The 13,775-nt window shown below is 42.5% G+C and overlaps 2 protein-coding genes across 3 annotated transcripts; both read right to left on the reverse strand.

The window, feature by feature from the left end:
* Positions 1-428: 428 nt before the first annotated feature.
* On the reverse strand, positions 429-6,738 carry bsdc1 (BSD domain containing 1). 2 transcript variants are annotated; one of them, XM_085766533.1, is made up of 11 exons: positions 6,701-6,738; positions 6,025-6,079; positions 5,171-5,287; positions 4,871-5,038; positions 4,574-4,628; positions 4,036-4,151; positions 3,853-3,921; positions 3,177-3,261; positions 2,598-3,074; positions 2,360-2,463; positions 429-1,812 (listed from the first exon to the last, which is right to left on the reverse strand). In XM_085766533.1, the coding sequence occupies exons 1-11, from the start codon at positions 6,709-6,711 to the stop codon at positions 1,783-1,785; spliced, it is 1,287 nt and encodes a 428-aa protein (XP_085622659.1). In that variant the 5' UTR covers positions 6,712-6,738; the 3' UTR covers positions 429-1,782. The 2 variants fall into 2 exon arrangements, with proteins under 2 accessions (XP_085622659.1, XP_085622658.1); XM_085766532.1 differs by lacking the exon at positions 6,701-6,738 and adding an exon at positions 6,239-6,380.
* A 4,869-nt stretch (positions 6,739-11,607) lies between these two features.
* olig4 (oligodendrocyte transcription factor 4) lies at positions 11,608-12,760 on the reverse strand. Its single transcript, XM_085767172.1, has one exon. It carries the CDS (start codon positions 12,702-12,704, stop codon positions 11,937-11,939), a length of 768 nt encoding a protein of 255 aa, XP_085623298.1. The 5' UTR covers positions 12,705-12,760; the 3' UTR covers positions 11,608-11,936.
* Positions 12,761-13,775: the final 1,015 nt, after the last annotated feature.

Here is a 13,775-nt window from a genome sequence, read left to right on the forward strand (position 1 = left end):
GTCCAGCAGCCAAACAACGCGGTTGCCGTGCACTCATTAGCTGGTGGTATGAGCAAACAGTTCTGGTATGATTGTTGGTTTCCTGTGCACTGCTCACACTGTAATTGAAGATACTCAGTGCTCCACTAATGACTATAATGCCCCTGTAGCCCAGCGTGGTTTAAATAGACTTGTTTTTCCTCTCTGACAGCAGAAATGGCAAAAGTGGACTATTTTGAGAGGCAAGACACTAAAGTCCATTAGCCATGAATCCTTTAATGACAACGATCATTTGAAAAATATAGTGAAGTACTTAGACTTAAAAAAAAAAAAAAAAAAACTTGGACAGTTTTGAAAACAGACATGTAGAACAGCTCTGATTAGTTTGATGTGGGAATCTGAGGGAAATACACAGCCAAGAATTATAGACATGCAACACATTGTCAGAACACAAAGAAGCTGAAGACCAAGCCAATGTCTTTACCAAAAAAAAAGAAACCATACAACTCAACAGTAACTATCTGCACAATGTTTTGCATAATGTTATTGCACAGACATGCAATCCAAAGCACATAATACAATAATTAAGCATTTATTTTAGTATAAATATTACACCTCTAGGCTTTTTTTCTCAGCTACATTACAGTTGATGGAAAAGGAAATCATAAAAGCATGGAGCGTGCTCACGTTGCTCTTTCGTCTACTTGGCACACTGTCTGCTGAGCTATTTTGTTCCAAAAATGGGCCGACAGAGAAACAGAAGAACATCACAAATTTGACGCTACTCGCCAAAGAGTCCGGTGCCGTGACACCGGGGCCAGTTAAGTCAAATATGACTTCTCTCCTACTAAGCAGTAATGAACTCCCTCTAACCAAAATAAGACAGACCAAAGTGAAACATTTAAATATGACAGAAATAGAACAACATGTAGCCTGCAACAAGCTCATATATTCAAATCAATCACCATATGACAAAGAGAGGGGGAGAGAGAACTAATAATGAAACGTTTGCTGGTTGTGTTTCAGATGACTGACTTGTTACAAAAACATTTGGATAACATTGTCACACTACTGTGTGTTTTACAAGGCCATATATCTACATTTGGGAGTGAATCCAAAATGAAAAGTGCTCCGTGAATGAAGGCCAAAATATACTTTTTTTCCATTTTGAAGATTCACTTGCATATTAAAGACAGAAAGAAAGAAAGCAGGGCACAGGTAGAATCAAATTAATTACCATCATTCAGAGAATCACTTGCGAAGTATTTCATCTTAGAAAGGTTTTGAAGCAGCATTACAGTTTATGGCTATTGTGCAGCCTGCAGTTAAGTCATTGCCCATCTTGAAATACACTCGCAACGCATGATGTGTTTAATGGCATAAAGAAAAAAGGGAAAACAGCTCCTCCCCTGCTGCTGTGAAGCATTCCACATTCTGACTTGTCGCTGCATGTCCTTTAACCTCTAAGGTCAGAATGATTATAACCTTTGCCTGTTCCTAGTGTCATAGTCCCTAAGCCAGAAGTTACTCCAAGAAATAACCAAGACCCAAGTCTTTACCCTCGCGAGCGGCCAATCTGTACTAAACTGACAGCTGACGGAGCAGTCTAATTCTTATTGCCTTGGTCTTCCCGTTGCTCTTTTCAACAGGTTTACCAATAAGGTCCAAACCCGCCAGCGAAATCCCCTACTGACAATCATGACATGGTGACAGTGTGGACAAAGAGTTAAAAGACGTTAAGCATGGTTCATCTGCCGAGAACTAGCTTTAATGGCGGAACAGAGTCCGTGTAGCTGTGGCCTCTCAGTCCCAGTTCTCCCAGTCTTCATCCAGCTGGTAAAAGATTGGGAAATAGGGGTTAGTGACATATCCACAATTTTCACACACTGACTTAATATACAAAGGTTTGATACTGTGTAAAGTGAGATGTTTATGTGTTTCTTGATTATAAAGAAGGTTGAGGTTCTGAATCAACGTACTCCATCCACAGAGAAATGCACAGACTGTATTCAGAAACTGAGCCCTAAAATGAGCTGCCAGGGGTTCTGTGACTTTGTGATATCACAACAAAGCAAGTAATGGATCACCACCCTGCTCCAAGCCCATCCTACCCTGATCCATGATCCAGTTGTTCACGGTTTAGTTTGCCTGTGTTAACCTGAAATCAACTATATTTTTATTCAATCTCTCACAAAAACAGTCAGCCAATCAGAAGAGATGGCTGGCTCTTCTGCTTTTACTAGAGCTTCATAGAGAAGAGGTAAATCTAGAGTTAACTTAAAATAACAACAAACGTACCGTCTTATGGATATCGAAACTTCAAATAAAATACAGGAAAAGTGTAAATTATGGTACCTTTAAGGTCAAAATCAACACTAACCTCTCCAGAATCTTCTATTTTTGAGAGTGCCAGCTGAACTTCCTCCTCCGTCATGTCCAGGTCAAAGTCTTTCTCCCAGTCCTCACTCACATCGGTGCTGGAACCTGGAGAAGGGAAAGACACATTTGGACCTTTCTATGACCTCCTTACTGCTGCTGCATCTGAGACTACGTAGTGGAAAATCATATTACTGAACGGTAAAACTCTCACTGCTAACAGATGTCCTTAAGTCATGTACCTTTCTTTCCATTGTTAGAAGGCGTAGACTTCCCGCTATCAGAGTTCAGCTCAAACACCCTCAGGTCCTGCGGTCCCTCTTCCTTGGCTCCTTCTGGTTTAGGAGCAGTGGTCCTCACCGACGGCCCGTCTACAGCGACTTCAGGCTGGGTGACAGCTTCCACTTGAGCTTCACGAGGCGAGTCACTCTTCCCGGGCTTCTGCTCTTCTTGTGTCTTATCTACGGCGTCTTCCAAGCTAGCCTCTGTTAGTTTCTCAGCCAGCTGTGCGGGGACAGGCTGTGGCCGCACCTCCACCTGCGTCGGCAGGCTGACGCTGTCACTGCTGACCGAGAGGGTGGCGTCACGCTCTTCACTCGGAGACAGGACAGGACTCAGCAGAGCGGGAGCTGTTGAGGTCGTGGCCAGCAGAGTTGAGGTGTTGTCCAGAGGGGGTGTAAAGTTAAGTTGAGATGATGATGAAGCCCCAAGGAAGTCATCTGACAGCAAGAATATCCAAACAGCAGAGTAAGTGAATGATTCGAAAGTTTATCAGTTTATCGTTCATACTGCATATTTGATTAAAATTGAGATCAACATACCCTCCTCTTCCTCTTCCCAGCCCAGGGTCTCTGTGTGTGTCGTCTGTTCTGCTCTCTGCTTTAATGCTATTCTCCTTGCCTCCTCCTAAAAAGGCACAATCAGAATCAATTTTTACCCCCTGCAATGATGCAGCATCATCAACTTGTTCTTGCATCATTGTTCATAAGAGCTGAAGTATGTTAACATCTGTTACTATACTTCTTGTACCTCTAGTATTACGAAGGGTGGAAAATCCTCATCATGTCTTTGCCCTGCAGGGCTCCAGACTGCCCCTAAGTGGGGGCATTTTGCCCCTAAAATTTGAAACAGTACAAGTAAAAAAAAATGTATCTACTTGTGCATGTGCAACCAGTAAATTTGCTGTTTTTTTTAACACCATTTAAACATGGAAGGGGGAAGTCAAAGAATCTGGTATCTGTCATTACAGGTGGCAGGCCAATATGTGTGAGGATCATGAATGAAAAGGAAATGTGAATATTTGCTGTGTCCATTTATGGTGTGCGCCCCTAAATTTTCTGCTTGTACTCCTAAAATTTTAAGTTAGAGGCCTCTGTGCTCTGAGTAAAAAATGTTAGTCTGGAGCCCTGCCCTGCAATTAAAAAGCTAAAGCAAGTGTCCAGCAGGTGGCACCAAAGATAATATCGGACAACAGTCTGCAGAAAACAAAAAGCTTACCTGGTCCAACTGGAAGACTTTGTAGAAATACCTCTGCCAAAATTCTGAGTGGGCTACAGCTGCTGGCACCTGTGGATAAAATAACAGGAATATAAAACACTCCTTATCTGTTTTATTGATTCAAAGCAAGCTCAGAGGCCAAACGCCATAATAATAAATGTTGATACATGAAAAAACAGATACCATTTTGGTATATAGCGCTCGTATAGAGGGACTGTTGACCAAAAGCTCTGAGATCTCCCCTTTCTTTTCTTCCAAACTGAAACTTGACAGCCAGTTGTCGAACTGCTCTGGGGGTCCTACACAAAAAAATACAACAGAAATGGATAAATAAGTAAGCATGCATCACCCCACCTCTGTTTACAGCCATCTCAAATGTACCACATTTTCCACACAAACATCAATGGTACTTTTTAAATATTTCTGAATGAAATAAAGACATCACACAACTCCAGCAAAGGCTCTGGCTAAAAAATCTCATTAGCATAAAACTCTTGTTGATGCTTTATAAAATGGTTGAGGAAGAAAAATGAATAAAAGGGCAGCTTTTAAAGTCAGCACCGATTTAAGTCACTTTTTTCTAAGACTTTAAATGTCATCACAGATGGAGGAAGTACAAAACAAAGTACAATACAGCTTCCTGTGGATACAGAGGAACTTAAAAAGCTAGACTACTTAAAGTGTCAGCATCATCCAACTCCTTGGATGTGTACTGTCTTACCATCAGGTTCATTGCAGTATGTAGCAGGGTCAGCTTGCAAACTGTAGAGACGTGCCTGCAGAGAAAACAAATGCTCAGCAGGGCTTGTTTTGTCTCTTCAAGCACATCATGTGTTTTTTCAGTCTTACAGGCTCTGATAACACTAAGATCAGCCCTGAAGCATCACATTGTTAATTGTTTTCAATGAGATTAACCAATAAGAATTCAAGTGGCCCATCTCACAGAGTCAGAGTCATTTAGAAACTTGTAATTCTGTGGTTCTGTTACAAAAGTTGGTAACTCCTCATGTCAGCTCACCTTGGAACTGTCGTAAACCTCGGTAGTTCCCGCCGGTGTCGCCACCAATGTGATGACATCACAGTCAATGGTTTTATCAGGGGGTGGAGCAAGTGTGTCTGTTATGACTCCCAAGAAACTTGAGAGGCTCTTCTTCACCTTTTCCGTGGTCTCCGAGGAACCTTCCACCTTGAAAGCAGAAGAAACACACACATCAGATTCATGCTACTGTGTGTACATGACACTAACACTGATACACGGTCAGGAGCCATTTAGAGGACAAAAACAAAAAACATTTCCCCCATAAGGGCTGCAACTTACTGCAAGCTTGTTTCTGACAGCAGTGGCTGTTGCCACAATTGAGCAGGTTGTGTCATGCTGCACCACAGTGGAAAACTCTGTCAGGTCTCTCTTTATGAATTCTAAGGCCTCAGTCGACTGTAAAGAAGAAGAGAGTACGCAATCAAGAGCAAAACCTAGATTCATCAACTTATAATAAAATTATTGTTTTTTACGAAGCAAGGATAAAAGCCAAAAGTCAAGAATTAAAAGCAGCTATATACAAGTTAGTTTTGAGTGAATTAAACTGGGATGAGTCAGCATGCCTGATTACCTCAGGCAGGGCAAAGTCTGCAGCTCTGATATTAAATGCTTTAGACAGATAACAGTTTAGCCTGAGGAGCTCAGGCAGCATGTTTGGTCATAAGGAGATAGCAGCTCTGACATACAGGATGGCGTCAAACCAGAAAGAGCCTAACAAGTAATTCAAGTATTCCAGAATATCTTTTAAATTTTACAGGTTGTAAATGCCACTTTGATCAGAACCAATTAAGCGTTTGCTGCTATTTGTTTCAAAGAGCAAAGAGATTATTGAGAGAGATGTATGTAAGTGGAGTGCTTGTCAAGGCATGATGAGATAAACGCATGAACAACCTTTCCAGATCATTGACTGACACAAATGATTTGAGTGACATTACAAAGCTGTTAAAAAAAAGGTTAGCCACCCTTTCACAGGAGGTCCAGTAAAATCACAATGAAATATTCCACACCAGCATTTCTGGAGGTGAGATTTAGACAGCTCTATAAAGTTGATGAAATACAACTCTGAGGAAACATTGTAAATACTGACAGATGAATGAAGAAGTGTTTATTTCCACGCTGTGGACGTGGATTACCTTCTCTTTGACGGCCTGGATGCTCTGCTGAAACCAGCCTCCCCACCAGCCTTCTCTGTTAGCACACACAATGACACGTTAGCTAACTTATTTGGTTCAACAAAATCAAACAGACTAACGTTAAAGCACAAACATGACACCACAACTACTGGACCGCCGCATATTTACCAAATGTACAAATTGACCTGTCAGTGTGGCGATACCCCAGACTCACTGGCTGTCAGCTGTGGACTTTCTCATGCTATCCTCCTTAGCTAACTTACATACACAGAGCCTAGCGAGCCAAACCAGTTTGCTAACGCCAGCTGCCAGTGCGGTACAAGCACAGAAGCTGATTTAACGAACCGAGCCGCACGGTTACGGTTGCTTAGGCAACACAGAAATGCTAATCACACAAACAAGCTGCGTGTACAGTTCACTGTTGATTACTACGTTATTTCAGCTGCTCCACACCACAGCTAATCAGGCTAGGCTAACGCTAGCACTGGCTATGTTTTGGTAAACAAATGCACTTCCTGAACGGATTCCGGAGGCTTGTTTGAACGACGCCCGAGGTAAATAAATCCACTAAATACAGACGCGCATCACAACGAGGAACACGAAATGTGTACGGTGTCGGCGCGCTGTCTTACATTATATTTTAAAACTAAAACAAAAACTGCGAGTTCACTCTTACCCTTCAGCCATCTTCAGACGATGACATCATCAGTATTTACTCAACTCAAGCCCTGCCTGCATGGTTTTAGAAAACGCACACGTGATGCAATATGACTTCCGTACTGTTGTAAACAGACAGTCACAATCACAAATGCACAATTATTTTCTTTTCAATGTAAAAGCAGCAAAATGTTTAATTGTGTTCGAGGTGTCTACGGTGGCTGTAGGAGACCAAATAGGACAGCAACGCTCCAGACTGAAGCCAGTGTTGATCTGAGAGCAACAGGCTGGTCTCAATAGAGGTGGTGAGTTTTTCTCCATTGTTTTGTTTTATTTATATATACTATAGGCTATAATGTTATATTATGTTATGTCGCGCACACACACACACACACACACACACACACACACACACGCGCACACACACACACACACACACACACACACACACACACACACACACATTCAGGAAAAGAGGGCTCCACATTTGAAAGCCAACTTTAAATTAAATCAAATGTGGCATGAAAACACTAAAGCAATCATTCTTCAGTTGTTAATAGCCTAACTGATAATTGAACAATAACTGAATTGATTGCTCCAGCCATACCTGTAAAAAAAATTTTAAAGAAAATGTACAAGCTCTGTGTTTGTATGCAAAAATTTGTAGGCCTAATAATGAAGAATCTGTCATTTCTGTTGTGAAATAAATATTGAGGTTTACCTCATTTACACAGTAATGAGCCAAACACAACAGAAATATCCTATTTCTCTACAGGCTACCATTTGTGCCAGAAAAAAATCTGCCCAACTGAACATGTGACAAAAAGTTGTCTGTGTCTATTAACCTTTGAACTGTAGCCTACTTCAGTTGACCAGATGTGTCCAACGCTCTGGTGTCCCTTTTTCCAGCTTCTCCCAGCTTGCCTGGGGCAGTAAGGCCAGGCAGCCTCCATCCACGCACTGCTTCATTATTGTCCATGTCCTTCCAATATACCCTGCAGTTACTATTAGGCCCTACACTACATTTGTAAGGGAACCTTATCAGTATCATACAGTCAATCAGAAAACATAGTGGTATACATCGATAAAGGTAACTAGTGAAAGTTATCTGAATCTATATATATAGGTCCTATTTTATACTAATTTTTTACAAAAGACATTCCATAGTGTTGTATAATGCAAAAGTTGTTATGTGGATGATTCTACCAGTACAGCACAAATTTTGAGCTATGATGATATTTGGTTCCAGACATACATTGGTGAATGATCCTCAACTACAGCTGAGCTATCTGTTGATGGAACACAAGTAAACAAGACCAAGTTACTTGGAATAGTCTTAGGGTAGGATTAATAAACTTTCATGGTCAGAACATATTGATCGCATTATGAAGAAAATGGGTAAAAATATTGCCATGACAAGGAAATGTTCTAAGTATGTAGAATCATATGTAGAATCAGATACACTGAATCAAGAAATCAAGGCTTTAGTGTTGTCCCACCTGGATTATTCCCCGATTATTGGTCATCTGCAGCCACTAAAGACATTAGAAAACTTCAAATTGCACAGAACAAAGCAGTTACCGTTGCTCTCAACTGTTCACTGCAATACAAATATCTTAACAATGCACCAGAATTGATAATGTCTTCTGGTTGAAAAGAGACTCAAATGAAGTCTTCTAACTTTCATTAGAAATGTAATTAATGATAAAAAAAACCCACAATATTTCTTAGATCAGGTGGTGTACACCAGGATGTAAACAAATATGTAACCAGACAATCAAGATATGATAACTTACACCTAAACCCACCTAAACAAACTTTTACAATCATACTGTAATGTACAGAGCCAGGATGGAACACATTACCCAATAACATCAAAAATATTTACTCAAAACACATTTTTAAAAAGGTAGTAAAACACATTTTTAAAAAGGTAGTAGACCATTTAAATAAATCGTAAATTAAATGAATGAGAAACATACCGTGGAATAGGAAATTTTTGTGGGGTGACTGTTCTGGTAATGTGATTAAAGTGGACTTGCATATCTCTGGGGAAAGTACTGAAAAAGTACTTAGATTTATTTAAAACTTGTGTTCAAAGCTCTGCAAGTCATGTTTTCTATGTAAATGAATGTGTGAAAAGTAAAAAAGGAAACTGTGAAAAGAACCTGCAGTCATCAAGTGATGCACATCTTCACCTGCTACGCACATAAAGTGACCTACGCACATAAAGGTTTTCTTTTTAGTTAAACCCTTACATTTAACCAATAAGACGCGCATCAAACCAAAGAAATGTATCCTGCACAAACCTTTGCTTTTTGGCCCATTATGTTGGCTAATCAGTGTTTAGTAATTCCAACCTGAATCCCCACATCAGCCTCCTCCTTGGTGCATCTGTGGACGACGTGCATGTGAGCGTATAGCATATGCACATGGAGCACCAGCAGCTGTGCTTTCTCCTCATCAGTATTCTGGGTGAAAAGGGGGCTGTGGGCTTTACTGAGCACAAAATGAAAAAGAACAGGCAACAAGCCCCTGGAAGTGTGTTGTCTCTTAATTGAAGTTCCCCTTTATCCAGACGCTGCACAATGTGTGCGTATGTCCTGCAATATGTCTCCCCTGTCCAGCCCCTCAATCCTCTTAATTGGGTCTTTCAGGCCCCTAATTAACTCTGTTAATGCAGGTTGTGCCGAGCCAAGTTAGTACAAGTGCTCTTCATTGATCAGTATCTGAAGCAGTTAACTTATCCATCTGCCTACATGTGCATGGTGTGACAGCGTTTGCATGATATTCAAGTCACCAGAATGTGTGTTATCATCAGTGTGTCTTTTGTGCTGTTGATGACTTTAGTGGTCAGCCTACTGATGGGACATTTGGGCTGGGCGCTTTTATTTGTTAGATATTTTTTTATTGAAATTATACCATTATTTTTTATTCAAACAACTTTTTCTGTACAACATTGAGCTTTTGTATATTAAACTGCCAATAATGATTGAAGCAGTTAAAACCATCATCTGGGCCAGTAATGAAAAATGCTGGTCGCACATTAATGATAATAATCCTGTGATAATTTAAAAAACAATACTATGAAAAAGTGCTTTTAGTTTAGTTATGCAGGACATTTATTTGTGGTAAGCCTTTTAACATCATGTTGCCACGTTTATTTAGTACATGAATATTTCGTCCAGCCCTGCTGAAATGACCCTTTTCTGTATCATTGTGTTTAATCTTCAGAGTTAATTGTGCACAACATTGTGACTAAAACCAGTGCTGCCACTGCTGGTTAGCGTATGCTAAAGAGCATCATGATGACAGCAGCGGCTGACCATAATGGCACACAGAGGACCTGCCCATATTGTATGATTTAAGAAGCATATCCATTACACACCACACTCATCACACACACACACACACACACACTCACACACACACTCCAGACTGCTGATGCCATACCGTGGGTTAACACCATCTGGTGCCGATCAGGAAACACCAGCTTTGCACAAGTCAGTGTCTCTAATTATCTACCTTGAGCAAAGGGAGGCAGATCCCCACTAATCTCCACAATGTGTTCTGCTTCCCATTCCCACCTGTGCCCAAATAAAAGGGGGGGTCTTGTGGGAGGACCAGAGGTCTCTGTGTCAAGGGACCAGGGACCAGGTGACGCTGCAACGCCGGTCCCCATGACAGAAGCTCTACTGCTTGGTTTGGCTGGCAGCTGCCTCCCCCCACTGAGACATCCCACAGCTGACAATCCCCCCGTACTGACAGGGGCTCTTTACAGTGTCAATAGCCTCATATATTAGAGCTAACCGCCTTTGTGGCGAGCGAGGGTGTCAGGCCTTTTGGCCCGACAGCGCTTGTTACCATGATGAAATGTAGATTGAATGGAGGGGGTCTGTGTCCCAGGCACGAGAGCTTGGACTCCCCCAGCCTTTGTGTCCCACGCATGGCTATTGTTCAGACCCATTCAGGGCTCTCAGGAGGAGCAGGAGGAGGGGCAGGAGGGAGGTGGGTGAGAATGAGTGTTACATCTCTTCATTTCTCCCCTGATCTCCAGCTCATCTGTCAGCCGTGGGAGGATAAGCATGTATTTTACACGCTTGATTTGTTGCTAAGTGAAGGCCAGCCATTGTTGGGTCGTTTGACTAAATCATGTTCATGGCAATCACTGTGTACAATAGTTGTGTTTGTGGTTTAGTTGAGTAAGCATTGTTATCAGTCAACTAGAAGTTGATTTTTAACACCAATGCAACAAAATGTGACTGCAAGTTTCTGCTGCTAATATGCAGATATAATCATTTCCAGGGAAAGTGTAGCTCTTCCAGAACTTGTGTTAAACTGCCCACATTATGTGCTCTGCTTTAGATCTGCCCTTTGTCCGTGTTCTTATGAGACATTGACAAATCGTTGGCGTGGAGCTAGGGACATGGCCATGTCTGCGTCAGACAAAAGTGACGGGCCTTCCTGGCGCCTGTGTCGCCCTTTCATCTCCTACACCCTGTTGAGGTGAAGATGGATGGTTCCCCTGGCTCAAGAGCACCACATTCAACCTCTGTGCCGGCGCATTGTCTCGCCCTTCTGTCCCTTCCTAGCTCTTTAGAGGTTGCTCTGTCCAAAGCTGGTTAGCAACCAATGACACCCTTTCCTAATCATCCATTCTTGCACAGGTCCCTTGTCTCTCAGCACCCATAAAACCCCTTCTGTTTAGTTAAGATGTTGCTACATTGTTCTCACACAGCTGATGTGTATTTGTGAGTAGATGTGTAAAATCCTTCCAAAAGACTGCCTTGTAAAGAGAAAAGAAAAACACCTGACAGAAATTGTTCAGCTATATGACTTGTTGTTCAGACTGAACAATCACCAACTAGAGAAATAAACTTCAGTATAAATAGTTTGGGCTTATATCAATGAAAAAAAGAAGGCAAACAACAGTTGTTATTATAAAAAAGAAATTTTAATTTAAGAAAATAGAAATCCTGCACAATAGGACACACCAGTTCCTTTTTCAGTCAGTTTTCATCATCACAAATATCAGATAAATTACAGTCTTTGCTCCTCTCATAAAAATCCCTTGTGCATTTAGAATATTTCTGTATCAACAAGAGACAACTGATCAACAATAGCAGCATTTTGCATGGCAGAGGATATATACAATATGTACAAATTGTGGCACAAGCCATTATTTTTCAGAAGTTTGTTCAACAATATTCTCTGTTTGGGTCAAACAGCAGAGGTCAGTTCTGAGGAAGCCCTGCTCACTTGTTCATAGCCAGGCTGTGTAATGTGGAGGTAGTGGTGGGCAGAGGCTGGCAGAGCGAGCAGGGGCAGGGCATGCCGGGGAAGTGCCTGTAGGAGCCGGTCAGGTGGAGGGGATCCTTCAGCAGACCCTGCACTGGAGCATGAAAACCCAGGAAACTGGCGGATGGAGGGGAGTGCGGGGCCGGCGCTGAGGATGGAGTGGATGAGTGATGCTGCAGAGGCGCACTGCCCACCAGAGAGTGCAGGGACTGGGCCAGAGGATGCAGAGGGAGATGGGCTGTGGGGGCTGCAGGGGTGATGGAAGGGTGGGTAGCAGTGCGGCTCTGGACGGCAGCACTGCCTCCATAAACATCCCCCACCAGCTTCTTCATCTCTTCCAAAGAGCTGGACAGCATGAGGATGTAGTTGCGGGCTAGCAGCAGGGTGGAGATCTTTGACAGCTTGCGGACCGAGGGGCCATGAGCATAGGGCATGACCTCTCTCAGGCCGTCCATCGCCTGGTTCAGATCATGCATCCTCTTCCTCTCCCGACTGTTAACTTTCAACCTCAGGTCTTGCACCTCTTCCTTGCTGGGCTCAGACCTGGTTTTGGTCTTACCGACCTCGTCGCAGTGCTCCATCCTTCTCTTGCTGGCCTCGCTGCCTCTGTTTTCTTGGCAGTACGTCTGGAACATCTTGTTGGAGAAGAAGGTCTCAGCTGAGTCATCCACCACCAGGTCTGGGGATGAAGAGCGGCTGCAGGTGGAGCCAGCATCAGAATCCATCTTGGTTTTCAGTAAGAGAAATGAAAAAAAAAAAGATCCAAAAATTAAATTTGAACTCTAAACAGCGAGCTTGAGCTGAGGACTCAAATTCTACAGATGCTTCCTAGTTCTCAGTTTTCAGGCTTCCTCAATTCCCTGTAGTGTCGCCACAGTCTCACTTCTCTCAGTCTGTGCTGTTCAGTGTGAGGAGGAGTCTGTCCACAGGAGTGAGTCTGTCTAAACTGTCACCCTCTGGGCCCACTGGGGTGTATTTATACCGCAGACACAACAAAGGAACAATAAGCTGCATAATGAGACACTTAGAGCCACAGCCAATCGCAGAGGGGACACACTTTCACCCCCCCTCTCACACCTCCTTCCTGCAGCCCCCACTGCACCTTCCCACACCCACATTTAATGCCCCCCCAACCCTGATGAACCCCCCTACACATTAACCAAAACAGGGGGATGTTCACATGTTGTGTTAAGCTGTCCACCTAGGAGTTGAGCATTTTTTAAATAGTATGCGTGATTATGAAAGTTCAGTTTAACAAGTAGGCTATCCCCCGAAAAGTGAAGTGAAAGTGAGAGTGAAGCCCAGATCTGCTCTATAGGGTAAAACAGATCACCATTTTTACTACCCTGCTCCATAAAGCCAAATATATGATGCCTTCAAGGCCTTATTTACATATGGTAGCCATGAGACATCTCGGAGAAAGGTATGAGGCACCATATGAGGTTTTTAAACATTTAAAGAGCAGCGTTAATGGCAGACTAGGTACAATTCAACCAGGAGCTCGAGACAAAGGGGGTCAGATAAATTTGACTTGGCTCCCCAAACAGTCTGTGAAATCACTTCACTATCACTGGAAGGGGGTCCTTGAGATGGGGAGGAGGTAGTTAAAAAGATACTAAAGAGTGGGCACAGTATTGTCTTCCACTAATTCAACCGGAAAGCTACAAGCAACTTTCTCAGTTTTTTTTCTTTTTTTGCATATCCTTTCTGTTATGATAAATGTTGGATAAACTTTCAACAAACTATATGCTTATCTGAAGTAAAGTGATATATGGATTCCTCTCAGGCTTGATGTG

This window comes from Trachurus japonicus, chromosome 22, assembly GCF_045865225.1.
Source record: "Trachurus japonicus isolate A0001 chromosome 22, Traja_1.0".
NCBI classification, from domain to species: Eukaryota; Metazoa; Chordata; class Actinopteri; order Carangiformes; family Carangidae; genus Trachurus; species Trachurus japonicus.